Raw genomic sequence first — 12,666 nt, forward strand, 5'->3', positions numbered from 1 at the left:
TTTGTTTGTTCGAATTGTTTTCAGTTTTGTTGGGTGTTTAGATTTGTTTTTTGAGACAGGATCTTACAACATATCCTCAGCTGGCTTAGAACTCTGTAGACTAGGCTAACCTGGAACTGAAAGAGATCTACCTGGCTCTGCAGCTCAAATGTGGACCACAGCATACTTGTCAGTTTTCAGTTTTAATTGAAACTCTTATCTTCATTATCAGCTATTTCACTCCAGGTTAAGAACTGAGCTATATAGAAAAGAACCTGGGGAAGACCCTTGAGGACATAGGCACAGGGGAAAAGTTCCTGAACAGAACACCAATAGCGTATGCTCTAAGATCAAGAATTGACAAATGGGATCTCATAAAATTACAAAGTTTCTGTAAGGCAAAGGACACCGTCAAAAGGACAAAACAGCAACCAACAAATTGGGAAAAGATCTTCACCAACCCTACATCCAATAGAGGGCTAATATCCAGTATATACAAAGAACTCAAGAAGTTAGACCCCAGGGAACCAAATAACCCTATTAAAAAATGGGGTACAGAGTTAAAGAATTTTCACCTGAAGAAATTCGGATGGCCGAGAAGCACCTTAAGAAATGCTCAACATCATTAGCCATTAGGGAAATGTACCTCACACCAGTCAGAATGGCTAAGGTTAGAAACTCAGGAGACAGCAGGTATTGGCGAGGATGTGGAGAAAGAGGAACACTCCTTCACTGCTGGTGGGGCTGTAAGATGGTACAACCACTATGGAAATCAGTCTGGCGGTTCCTAAGAAAACTGGACATGATACTTCCGGAGGACCCTGCTATACCTCTCCTGGCCATTTATCCAGAGGATTCCCCAGCATACAATAAGGACACATGCTCCACTATGTTTAGCAGCCTTATTTATAATAGCCAGAAGCTGGAAAGAACACAGATATCCCTCAGTGGAGGAATAGATACAGAAAATGTGGTATATATACACAATGGAGTACTATTCAGCAATTAAAAACAATGAATTCATGAATTTTTTTTAATTTAATTTTATTTTTTTTATTCGATATAATTTATTTACATTTCAAATGATTTCCCCTTTTCTAGCCCCCCCACTCCCCAATAGTCCCGTAGGCCCCCTTCTCTTCCCCTGTCCTCCCTCCCACCCCTTCCCACTTCCCCGTTCTGGTTTTGCCGAATACTGTTTCACTGAGTCTTTCCAGAACCAGGGGCCACTCCTCCTTTCTTCTTGTATCTCATTTGATGTGTGGATTATGTTTTGGGTATTCCAGTTTTCTAGGTTAATAACCACTTATTAATGAGTGCATACCATGATTCACCTTTTGAGTCTGGGTTACCTCACTTAGTATGATGTTCTCTAGCTCCATCCATTTGCCTAAGAATTTCATGAATTCATTGTTTCTAATGGCTGAATAGTACTCCATTGTGTAGATATACCACATTTTTTGCATCCACTCTTCTGTTGAGGGATACCTGGGTTCTTTCCAGCATCTGGCAATTATAAATAGGGCTGCTATGAACATAGTAGAGCATGTATCCTTATTACATGGTGGGGAATCCTCTGGATATATGCCCAGGAGTGGTATAGCAGGATCTTCTGGAAGTGAGGTGAAATTCATGAATTTTTTAGGCAAATGGATGGAACTGGAAAGTATCATCCTAAGTGAGGTAACGCAATCACAAAAGAATATACATGGAATGCAATCATTGATAAGTGAATATTAATTAGCCCTGAAGCTCTGAATACTGAAGATGCAATTAGCATATCAAATGATTCCCATGAAGAAGGAAGAAGAGGGCCCTAATCCTGGAAAGGCTTGATTCAGTATTGTAGAGGAATACCAGGACAGAGAAAAGGGAGGGGGAAAGATAGGAGGAGAATGGATGGAGAGAAGAAGACTAATGGGACATATGGGGAGGGGGAAACTGGGAAAGGGGAAAGCTTTTGGATTGTAAACAAAGAATATAGAAAATAAAAATATGTATTAAAAAAAAGCAAAAAAGAACTGAGCTATGGGGTTCATATTGAGATAATAATACTGAGACTCCATGCTGGGAATGTAATGGAGTGATACTGTGCTTCCTCACATGCTCAAGGCCCAAGGGTGGATACCCAGCACTTGTGGGCAGTACTGACCTGGGGACAGTGGCACATACTTGTAATTCCAGCATTCCAAAGGCTGATGCAGACAGGTGTGTGTGTGTGTGTGTGTGTGTGATTAGTAAGTGTAATTTTAGAATTTTCACTTGAGGATTTTTTTGGTTTTTTACATTTATTTAATAGCACATGCTATCATACAATAATTAAATGAATCCTGACTCGTGGATTTTGTGACGAGGAAGGAATGGTCATTGACCTGGACAGTATGGACACTGAGATGAAAAGCAGCAAGGGAAACACCAGTCAGAGGCTCCACCAGGTGGAGTTACATACATAGTCTGGCATTTCTGAACCCTTAGTGCAGCACACCCCACTCCTCATGCACCAGCTGCATGCCAGCATCTGGTCCCTGGTTTGATACATGAGAAGTCACCTTCTTAATGTGGAGGCATGAGAGGAGACGCTGTGTCACAAGAGGGTACTGTAAGGAGGAGGAGGAGAGCCTTGTTAGGTGAATCTGGCTCATCTGTGTCACCCTGATGGAGAAAGGTTTTGCTCTTTACAATGTCCTTCACACCTGACCTAAAAACCCTAACATGACACAGGCTCTCCTCTTTATAGTGTCCTCGTGACAGAACACAGACTTTCCTCCTCGCTGCGTCCCCCTCTTTAGTGTCCCTTGACATGACACACCCTCCCGGCCTCCCCCTTGGCCTCGCATGGGCTGTGTCCCTTTGCTCTGCCTTCAAGGAGCATCAGTGTGCCCACAGTTCTAGATATGCCTCATGGGCACCCTTGGAGGAGTTCCTCTTCACGTCACACTGGTGATCTTTCTGGAGTGCACACCCTCTCAAAGCATTTTCTGCCTTGACTTGCCTTCTGGGCATTTGGGGCTGGCAGCATGTTACAGGCCTTCGGACCCACACTGTCTGCAACCTTAACCCCTGGTAATGAATGTATGCCAGAGAAGCAGTTCCTAGTTCCTTTGTTTGTGGGAATGAGGGAGGTGAGGGGCTTTGGCCCCTTGCTGAGGAAGGCAACAATTAGGACTGTCAAACAGTGTGAAGAAAGCAATCCTGACTGTATCATGAAAATTCTGTTTTCTATTCTGAGCAGTTTATATTCAGAAGGGTAAACCATACCAAGTTACTGGTTACTTTTAATCATGAGAGTGATATGAAGAGATTTTTTTGTATTGGAAATATAGCACAGGTGGGAAATGTGTTAGAAAATATTAGACCTTGAGTTTAAAAATACCCGCAAGAGGTTCTCAATGTTGGGTAAGAGATGAAGAGGGCTGTGGCAGGGGTTTCCTAAAGAGTCTGGGGAAGGACGAGCTGTGCTGTGTGGTCATGAGTAGACCTGAGAGCCTTCAGGATTATTCATCACAGAGAGCAAAGAAGACCAGGGTGACCACCGGGGTTGTCAGTGCCATGGTTCTGGTGGCACTGCATAAAGGTCGAGTTGGCATCTCCTCTACCTTGGGACTTTCTACATCCATCTGCCACCTTCAGTGCATTTCACTATAAGGAGTTATTGGAAGTTGTTGGCTTCTGGGATAGGAAGCTTTTTCTATGATAAATCAACCACATTCCAGTGGAAGGCCACACATCTAAAAATAGTTGGCTACTCCAAATTGGTCTTCATGCTGCCTGGCATGGAGTAAAGGGATATGGCATAGGAAGGGCAGGAAAAGGGACGGAAATTTGGGTAAGCAGGGATGTGGGGGTTGTACTGGAAAGAGTTGGGGAGGAAAGAAGGATATAATCAAAATATATAAATTTCTTAATAAAATTATTTTAAATATTTTTAAACAAAGAACTTATTTGTCTAATGTATATCAATCAGAGTTTGTTGTATTCTTTTAACTTTACATATAAAATTGTTCATAATAAAAATTTGATCTCCTTGGCCTGCTGTAAGTTATCAAGGAGAAAGTCTATAGAAAATTTATCATTTATATCAAGTAATCTGAAACAGAAAGCATTCATATATAATACATTTATAATATTACAAATTTTGGGAACACATACTTTGTGATCTTTGTATTTACCAATTAGTATATTATTTCATTACCTTTAACCACATAGTACTAGAATTCTGATTATCCATCTTTTAAATGCCACCTACAGAGCTCCTGTTTTTATTTGAAGCTGGGTTGCTGCTGACTTTGATATTTAATGTAACTGTATTTTAAGTTAATTCCACTTTGAGACTGACATAGATTACGTCTCATATAACTGGCTTCATTTCCCCTTCTTTGAAGTTGGAGCTTGTACTTAAGATGTATGGTGCACATGGTCAGTCCAAAGGGCAACTACCAATGTTGCTCTGGAGGGATTTGTAAAGCTCATAATAGTGTGTTCATTAAAGAGTATTTATCAAAATAGCATCTAAAAAAATTAAAATAAAATAACAGCCAGTCTTTTGTAAAGCAAATCCTGTGTTCTTCTGGGAAGCTCCAAGTCAATATCGTATTCAACCCTGAATGTAAGTCCCAACTGGTCACTGATAGGTACTGCCAGTGTCATGTATGCAAAAGAAAATTAAAGGCAGACAGATATGGGGAAAGCCCAACTTTGATTGGAAATGGCTATGCCATTGCTTGTGTTGCCTCTCACTTCTTGCGTCTGTTAGTTGGGAACCTTACTGCCGAAGCCCCAGTGGAGACTAGAGGCAAGCGCCTTGGATGGCAGCACCTTTCCTCCTAAAAGGAAACAGTCCTTTGTTCTTTTACTTCTGTGAAACCAGATTAATTAATCATATGCTGGCACTGCATTGAGCATTTGCATCAAGCAAGATTTGTGTGGCTCAGCTTTATTGGCAGTCCTGGCTTCGTAGAACGAGTTGGGTACTGTTCCTTCTGTTTCTATTTTGTGGAACAGTTTGAAGAGTATTGGTGTTAGGTCTTCTTTGAAGGTCTGATAGAATTTTGCACTGAAGCCATCTGGTCCCGTGCTTTTTTTTTTGGTCGGAAGTCTTTCAATGACCACTTCTATTTCATTAGGGGTTATGGGACTGTTTAGATGATGATCTTTTTGATCCTGATTTAATTTGGGTATTTGGTATCTGTCTAGGAAATTGACCATTTCCTCCAGATTCTCCAGTTGTGTTGAATATAGGCTTTTGTAGTAGGATATGATGATTTTTTGAATTTCCTCAGTTTCTGTTGTTATATCCCCCTTTTCATTTCTAAGTTTGTTAATTTGGATACTGTCTCTGTGCCCTCTGGTTAGTCTGGCTAAGGGTTTATGTATCTTGTTGATTTTCTCAAAGAACCAGCTCCTGGTTTTGTTGATTCTTTGTATGGTTCTCTTTGTTTCTACTTGGTTGATTTCAGCCCTGAGTTTGATGATTTCCTGCCTTCTACTCCTCCTGGGTGAATTCGCTTCTTTTTGTTCCAGGGCTTTCAGGTGTGTCGTTAAGCTGCTAGTGTATGCTCTCTCCATTTTCTTTTTAGAGGCATTCAGGCCTATGAGTTTTCCTCTTAGCACTGCTTTCATTGTGTCCCATAGATTTGGGTATGTTGTGTCTTCATTGTTATTAAATTCTAAAAAGTCTTCGATTTCTTTCCTTATTTCTTCCTTGACCAAGGTATCATTGAGTAGAGTATTGTTCAGTTTCCATGTGTATGTGGGCTTTCTGTTGTTTTTGTTGCTATTGAAGACCGCTTTTACTCCATAGTGATCTGATAGGAGGCATGGGATTATTTCAATCTTCTTATATTTGTTGAGGTCTGTCTTGTGACCAATTATATGGTCGATTTTGGAGAAAGTACTATGAGGTGCTGAGAAAAAGGTATATTCTTTTGCTTTAGGGTGAAATGTTCTATATATATCTGTTAAATCTAATTGGTCCAAAGCTTCAATTAGTTTCACTGTGTCCCTGTTTAGTTTCTGTTTTCCTGATCGGTCCATTGAGGAAAGTGCAGTGTTGAAGTCCCCCACAATTATTGTGTTAGGTGCAATGTGTGCTTTGAGCTTTAGTAAAGTTTCTGTTATGAATGAGGGTGCCTTTGCATTTGGAGCATAGATGTTCAGGATTGAGAGTTCTTCTTGGTGTGTTTTTCCTTTGACCAGCAAGAAGTGTCCCTCAATGTCTCTTTTGATGACTTTAGGTTGAAAGTCAATTTTATCTGATATTAGAATGGCTACTCCGGCTTGTTTCCTGAGACCATTTGCTTGTAAAATTGTCTTCTAGCTTTTTACTCTAAGGTAGTGTTTGTCTTTGACACTGAGGTGTGTTTCCTGTATGCAGCAAAATGTAGGATCCTGTTTACATATCCAGTCCGTAGTCCTGGGCAGTCATTGTAAAGCTTCTGCTCTGGTTTGATAAGCCAGTGTTAAATAGCATCCCCATGGCTCTCTCAGAAACTCACGTATGAAAATTGTCTCCCGTTTCACAAATCTTGTCATTTCAGGTGACATAAATGTATCAGGAACCATCTAGGATAGGCTAAGGCTCGCAGGTGGCCTTCCTGGTTTTTGTTTTGTGTGGGTTTTTTTTTTGTTTGTTTGTTTGTTTTGTTGTTTTTTGCATGGTCTGCAATGGGTGAGCTTGATGACAAAATCCAAAGAGACTTCATCTCAGGATTGGATTTGTAGCTGATATGCTTTTCCTGACACTAAATTGATATTATAACCCCTGGGCATTAGCCCACCCTATGGATCCAATTTCCTGCAGATCAACATAAAGATAAACTTTCATGAATTAATGCTGTTTAAATGAATTAATAAATCTATAGAATTCTGATTTGACTTAAATAATTTTAGGAAGAAAGTTTTAAGAGATGGCCTTAGTTGCTTTTCTAGAAAGATGTAATAAAGTTAGAATCAAGAATAGAATGTGCCCACACCTTTTAATAGCAAATAAATGCTGCATAATAAGAAATACAATGAGCTTTCATACTTATATTAAGAGAGATACAGACTTAGGACAGATTTGCATTCAAGGAAAACATTTAAATCCAAGGATGAAGACACAGGTATGCACTATGGCAAGGCTATGTAAAAGCCATTGCATTGAGTTGATAATGAGCATCAAGAATGGAACACTGCTTTGAACTTAATATCAACGTCTTTCTGAACTACCATCTTATCTCTGAGGTAATTGTCTAAAACGAACTTTTTATCTAAGAAGGTATAAAAAGGCCAGAGAAAAGAAACATAATTGTTGGTAGAATGGTTTGGCTTGGGGGAGGGGGGTCTATGCCATCCATCTATCCATCCAAATGTATATTTTGTCTGTACGTACCTATGTAGGTAAATGTGTATGTATATAAGCATGAATATTCGAATACTTGTGGAGTTGATTGAGACCTGCAGGCAGTTGGGCCCAACCAGAGTGTGGGTGTATGAATGTATATGTGCCTCTGCACATTTGTGTATATAATTCATTTTAATTCTTTTTCTTTCCTTCCTCTCTGGTTAACAAAGAGAGGCTTCTGGCTACCTGGACAAAGAAGGGAGCTATAACAATTTTTTTTACTTACTTCCCCACTACTAGGCACCAGGTTTTAACCAAGCCAGCAGTTTTGAACAACAGAATAAGCAAGAAAGTTTTTAAGATTTTTTAAAAAGTTATCAGCCAACCTTCAGTATAGAGTGCTAGAAGACAAGAGGCCATCAGTCTTTAAAGCTACTCTACGTCCAGTGCTGTGTCCCACTTCAACCATTCCGGGCCAGGCTGGCTCCTAGCAGTACAGGAAAGGTTAAACATTTGGAGTATTTTCTTTTTGCCAATAATGATTACTTTTCGGAAGTAGGTCTTAAGGCTACTAAACCATGCTAATGTGGGGCTAGGTAGTGTTGTTCTCCAGCCCAATACTGTGACCAAGTCAATAATGACTTAGCTTCCTAGTTTATGCCTTATACCAATTCATAGCTGTGAACCAGGCACAGAGTCTCAGAGTTTCTTTTTTCTAGAGCACTTTCCATTGGTAAAGACTGTTAACACGACATGCTTTGAGAGACACCTCTAAGCCTCCCTGTCAGAGGGATCATTCTGCAGGCCCTCTGCGTCTCCTAACAGATGACCGGCCCTCCTTATGGAACTGCAGAGCTTCCTCACCCTGCCTGAGCTCACTGCTAATCTCCCTATCACAGGAACGCTCACTCAAAATGAAATGGTATTTAAGCGGCTCCATCTGGGTACTGTCTCCTATGGAACAGACACTATGGATGAAATCCAAAGTCATGTCCTGAACTCCTACTTGCAGGTATGTGAGTGTATTTCTGAATGCCATCTTCTCTCAAGTGCACCCACAGTGGCGAGCTAAATATGTTAATTTGATTATTTTACTTTTTATCATTATCCTATCAACTCTAGTATTTCAGTCAAGAAACTATGACTGGTATATGTATATCAGCAGATTCATGCAAATATAATTAGCTCAAATCATTTTTTTAGAGAATTATTTCTAAAAATAAATTGTTTAGTAAACAGTATTTTAAAGGGTAATTAATAGAATACTGGCTTTGCTATTTCCTAGTAATCCCTTTGTTTTTCTGTATACTTAAATAAACCTTTCTCACATTAAAAAACAAATTCGTTCTGTTTTTCATCTTTTCAGTGACTAAGGTAGGTACCTCAGCACTGTGCTCCCTTGGCAGCTCACAAAGTACTTTCTGAACTCACTATGGAAGCTACACTGCAGGAAGGACACTATCCAACTCAAAACTTTGGAGTCTTGTGTCCTAAGTATGTGGTGTCTTCAGTAATACCTACAGCCTTCAAGAGGCATCCAAGGGCCATAACAATAGCCTGTATACTTACCCTATATCCAGGATGTGATTATTATTATAACTATTTTATCAGGATCATATTAAAAGCAGAAGAGTTGAAGAATCATTATATAAATATAATGGATATTTAATGTTTACTTATATTTAAGAGCATTTGGAGATTTTTTTTCACTAAAGGATATCTGTGGGCTTTTCTGGTATGACTATGTAGAAACTTGTCTTAGTCCCTATTTGTGTTGTTATTGTAATGGTGGTTGTCTGTAGCCCCCTTTAATGTAGCACAGATCTTTCTTAATCTGATTATCTTTGCCCACTGGAAGCACTTGCTGGGTGAGAGCTTACTCTTTAATGTAATTTGTGTGAAATTAAATTGTACAAGCATCAGTGAGTATTACATAATTCAGAAGGGGAAGGGCTAAGCCCCTCCATGGCTGAAGCAACTTGTTGTAAGCTGGTACAGATGGGGCTGCCGTGCAGCTGCGGTAGCGCGTTGAGCACTGAGCAGATACCTCTGCATTCAGCCCTGTTAGTGACTCTCAGTCACTCTGACCCCAGTCTCTTCTGACTACTGTCCTGAGTCTCTGAGGTAGGTTAACAGGAAAATGTGTGTCTGTCCTGTGGGTTTGGGAAGTATCCTCTGTCACCCACCATGGTAAGGAGGTGAATAACAGAAACCCATCAATGGATGGTGACAGCTCACTCATTCATAATAGTCCTGAAGGGGAATTATACAGACACAGTGCTCAGTGGGCAGTTGCTTCCCATGGACAGGACTCAGCTCTGAAAAGCTTGCTTTCCCTGACACCATTACTCTAATCATTGTTACCTACAAACCAGATAATCACAATGGGTTCATTTACGATATTCAGGGAAAGGTCTCAAGAGTTCTGGCTGCTTTGTTTGGTATTGTTTTATGTGTAGTGTGTGCATACACCATTCTGTGTTGTTCTTCATCGTGCTGTCTTAAGGATTAAAGTAATAGTTAATTGAACTTAGGAAAAGGGAACGTGTCAGGCTTTAAATATCACAGCAAATACATATATGGTATTTGACAATTTCAAAAGAGCCAAGCATTTTGCACTGCTGAGACAAAAATAATAATTTATATTCCTGTGTACAGTGTGAAAGAAAGAATCAAATCACTGTCCTAGTCTCAAACAGCTTATTTTAGTTCCTAAAACATGCAAGTAATTTCTGTATGGATCATTTTTTTCTGTCTGCCCTTATTACATAGCATCCTGTTTTAAAGGTACACTCACAACCAAGTGGGCACAACCCAAGTTCTGCTCCACTGAGAAGAAGCCAGTCCTCAACGCCTAAAGTCAAGAAGAGTGTCAGCAGTAGAATCCATGAAGCAGTGAAAGCTATCGCCCTTTGTCATAATGTCACTCCTGTGTATGAGGCTCGGGCTGGTATCACTGGAGAAACTGAGTTTGCTGAAGCAGACCAAGACTTTAGTGATGAGAACCGCACCTACCAGGCCTCCAGCCCCGATGAGGTCAGTTGCTTCTTTCAAGCATCTTGTTTGGTGAGGGCAAGGCTGCATGGCTGCACAGTGCAAGCCTGTGTGATTGGTTTCCACCTGGAGGCTACAAGCTTGAAGTTTGCTTCTCTAAGGCAAGAACACTGAACCATGTCCTGGATTCTGACATTAGCCTTAGTATGTGTGACCCTCTTGGGCATAGTCCAAGCCTTTCAGGGCTCACTTTTGACCCTTTTATGTTAATGCCTATGGTTAGTCTGCATGATCCTTGCTAGCCACAGACTAGGCCTCTGAAATTCAGACTGTTACAGGCTAAATTTACTTATGATGTTAAGGCAAGATTCTTAAGGATTTTGGCCTTAAAGTTTTATACCATTACATTCAACAGTTTTTAATGGAAATAACATAAGAAACATCAGCTGACTTTATCAAAACTTGGATCCCCAAGTAAATTTATTACTGTTGTTGTACTTCATTGTCTAGTATTTTCTTATGTTGCAGTGAGTCACTGTGCTTATATATTAAATTTCTAGTTCTGTAGAAAAAAATACTACATTAATAAATATATAAAGTACATATACGTACTTATATATGTATATGTACTTTTAAAAGATTTGGAGTATAAATAATTGAGAAACCTACAGAAATGATAAAAAAAATTAAATGTCTTAACTTAGTCATTTCCAGCTTAGCTCTATTGGGATTTAATAAGATTCATTATTAAAATTTCTACTTCTTATGCAGTCATTCTGAGTGTGTTTATACAGCTTTATCTAATCTGCCCCCTCAGAGTGTTGTAGATAGTTATGTAATATAATCAAACCAGCTTTAGAGACTGTGTGAACAGTTAGATCTTTCAAATACCCTACAAAATTAGATCATATAAGTACATAATCATCATGGGTAAGGAGGCTGTTAAATTCTGAAAGTAGTAAAAAAGTATGCAGAGAACCCCAGTGTTGTTGATGAGCAATGGACAGACCTACTAGCTGTGAGTTCTGGTGTGAGATCAGAAGTAGAAAATACCAAAGACTCTGAGGACTCATGTAAGAGTGAGGCCCTGATAGAAACTAGAGATATTCATGGCACATTCTGGAAAACAACAAACAAAAAACTGTGGTTTTGCCTTTGTTCTGAGACTTTGAATAAGGATAAATTTAAATTTAAAAGTAGTAGACCAATTGATAAATTTAAATTTAAAAGTAGTATAGAGTTTCAAGACATTTGGCTTGGCTATTGATGGCTATCTTATGAAGGTTTGTAGAAAGGATTAGAAACATAAAGCAGAGTAATGAAGAGCTTGAAATATATGCAAGTTGGCCGTTAGAGCTCCTTACAACCTTTAGACAAAGATGGTATGGTTGTTTAAGAGATTAGTGTTGTTAAAAACTATGCACTGGACAGTTAGAAAGATGCAGTAAGGGCATCTCAGGAATCAGAGCCCACCCACACAGGATTTAGAGCTTCATGCTGTAAGCTCATTTGAGAGTTTCCCTTGAGAACGAGAACCACCATGCTGACTTGTTCTTACAGGCTCTCTAAAGCACTGTCTCCTGGGCGTAACTATAGCAATTCGGAAGGTTCAGGAGCCACGGTCTGAGGTTCTGTTTGAGTTGGCAAGTAAGCCTTGGTATTGTCTGCATGGTACTGGTTTAGTCTTCATGTAGAATGTGACAGTTACAGAGTAATGGAGATTTCCTCTGAGACTCAATAGAAAATCTGTCAGGCTAGGTGAGACATGACAAAGTTAGGATCCCTGCAGATGGCCACAGAAGAAGGAAGGCACGGTATTCAGGGATGAGTTAAAGATGCAATAGAAACCCCAGGTAAATTGTAGATGTTTTAGAAACACTGAGTATCTGGGTTGGTGGTACACATTCTGAATCCCACTCTCAAGAGGTATTGCCAGGGAGATCTCTGAGTTTTGAGAATAGCCTGGTATACATAGTGAGTTCAAGACCAACCAGAGCTACAGAGTGATAAATCCTGTCTCCCCTCCCCCCAAAAGAAAGGGAATAAAAAATATTAACATAATGGGAAAATCAGGATTAGCTGAACTATTGATGATATGTAAGAAGCATTGGAATAAAATTCATTTTGGTAAAAGGGGGCAAGCTAGGGAAATGAGCCCCATCCTTTGCCTACCTGGTCCTGTAGTATACACTCCTTCAATTAGTGTCCCTATGCTATTGCCCCACTGTGGCTCATAAACTAGGTTGATCAGCTCTTAACTACATCTTTTGAAAGCATTACAATAGGGGGTGTGTGTGTGTGTGTGTGTGTGTGTGTGTGTGTGTGTGTGTGTACACTGATAGGGAACCTAGATGCACAGTTAACAGCCCTAA

The 12,666-nt window shown here is 39.8% G+C and overlaps 1 protein-coding gene across 5 annotated transcripts in view; it reads left to right on the plus strand.

The window, feature by feature from the left end:
• Atp9b (ATPase phospholipid transporting 9B (putative)) overlaps positions 1-12,666 on the plus strand; it is a 221,512-nt gene that overhangs the window by 170,942 nt on the left and 37,904 nt on the right. For 3 of the 5 annotated variants that reach the window (XM_052155254.1, XM_052155257.1, XM_052155259.1), the window contains 2 exons: positions 8,200-8,312; positions 10,073-10,336. In XM_052155254.1, the coding sequence (XP_052011214.1) occupies positions 8,200-8,312; positions 10,073-10,336 (377 nt within the window). The remainder of the gene's footprint in view (positions 1-8,199; positions 8,313-10,072; positions 10,337-12,666) is intronic. The other 2 variants (XM_052155255.1, XM_052155258.1) reach the window with 1 other exon arrangement.

Source organism: Apodemus sylvaticus, chromosome 13 (genome assembly GCF_947179515.1).
Source record: "Apodemus sylvaticus chromosome 13, mApoSyl1.1, whole genome shotgun sequence".
Taxonomy (NCBI): Eukaryota; Metazoa; Chordata; class Mammalia; order Rodentia; family Muridae; genus Apodemus; species Apodemus sylvaticus.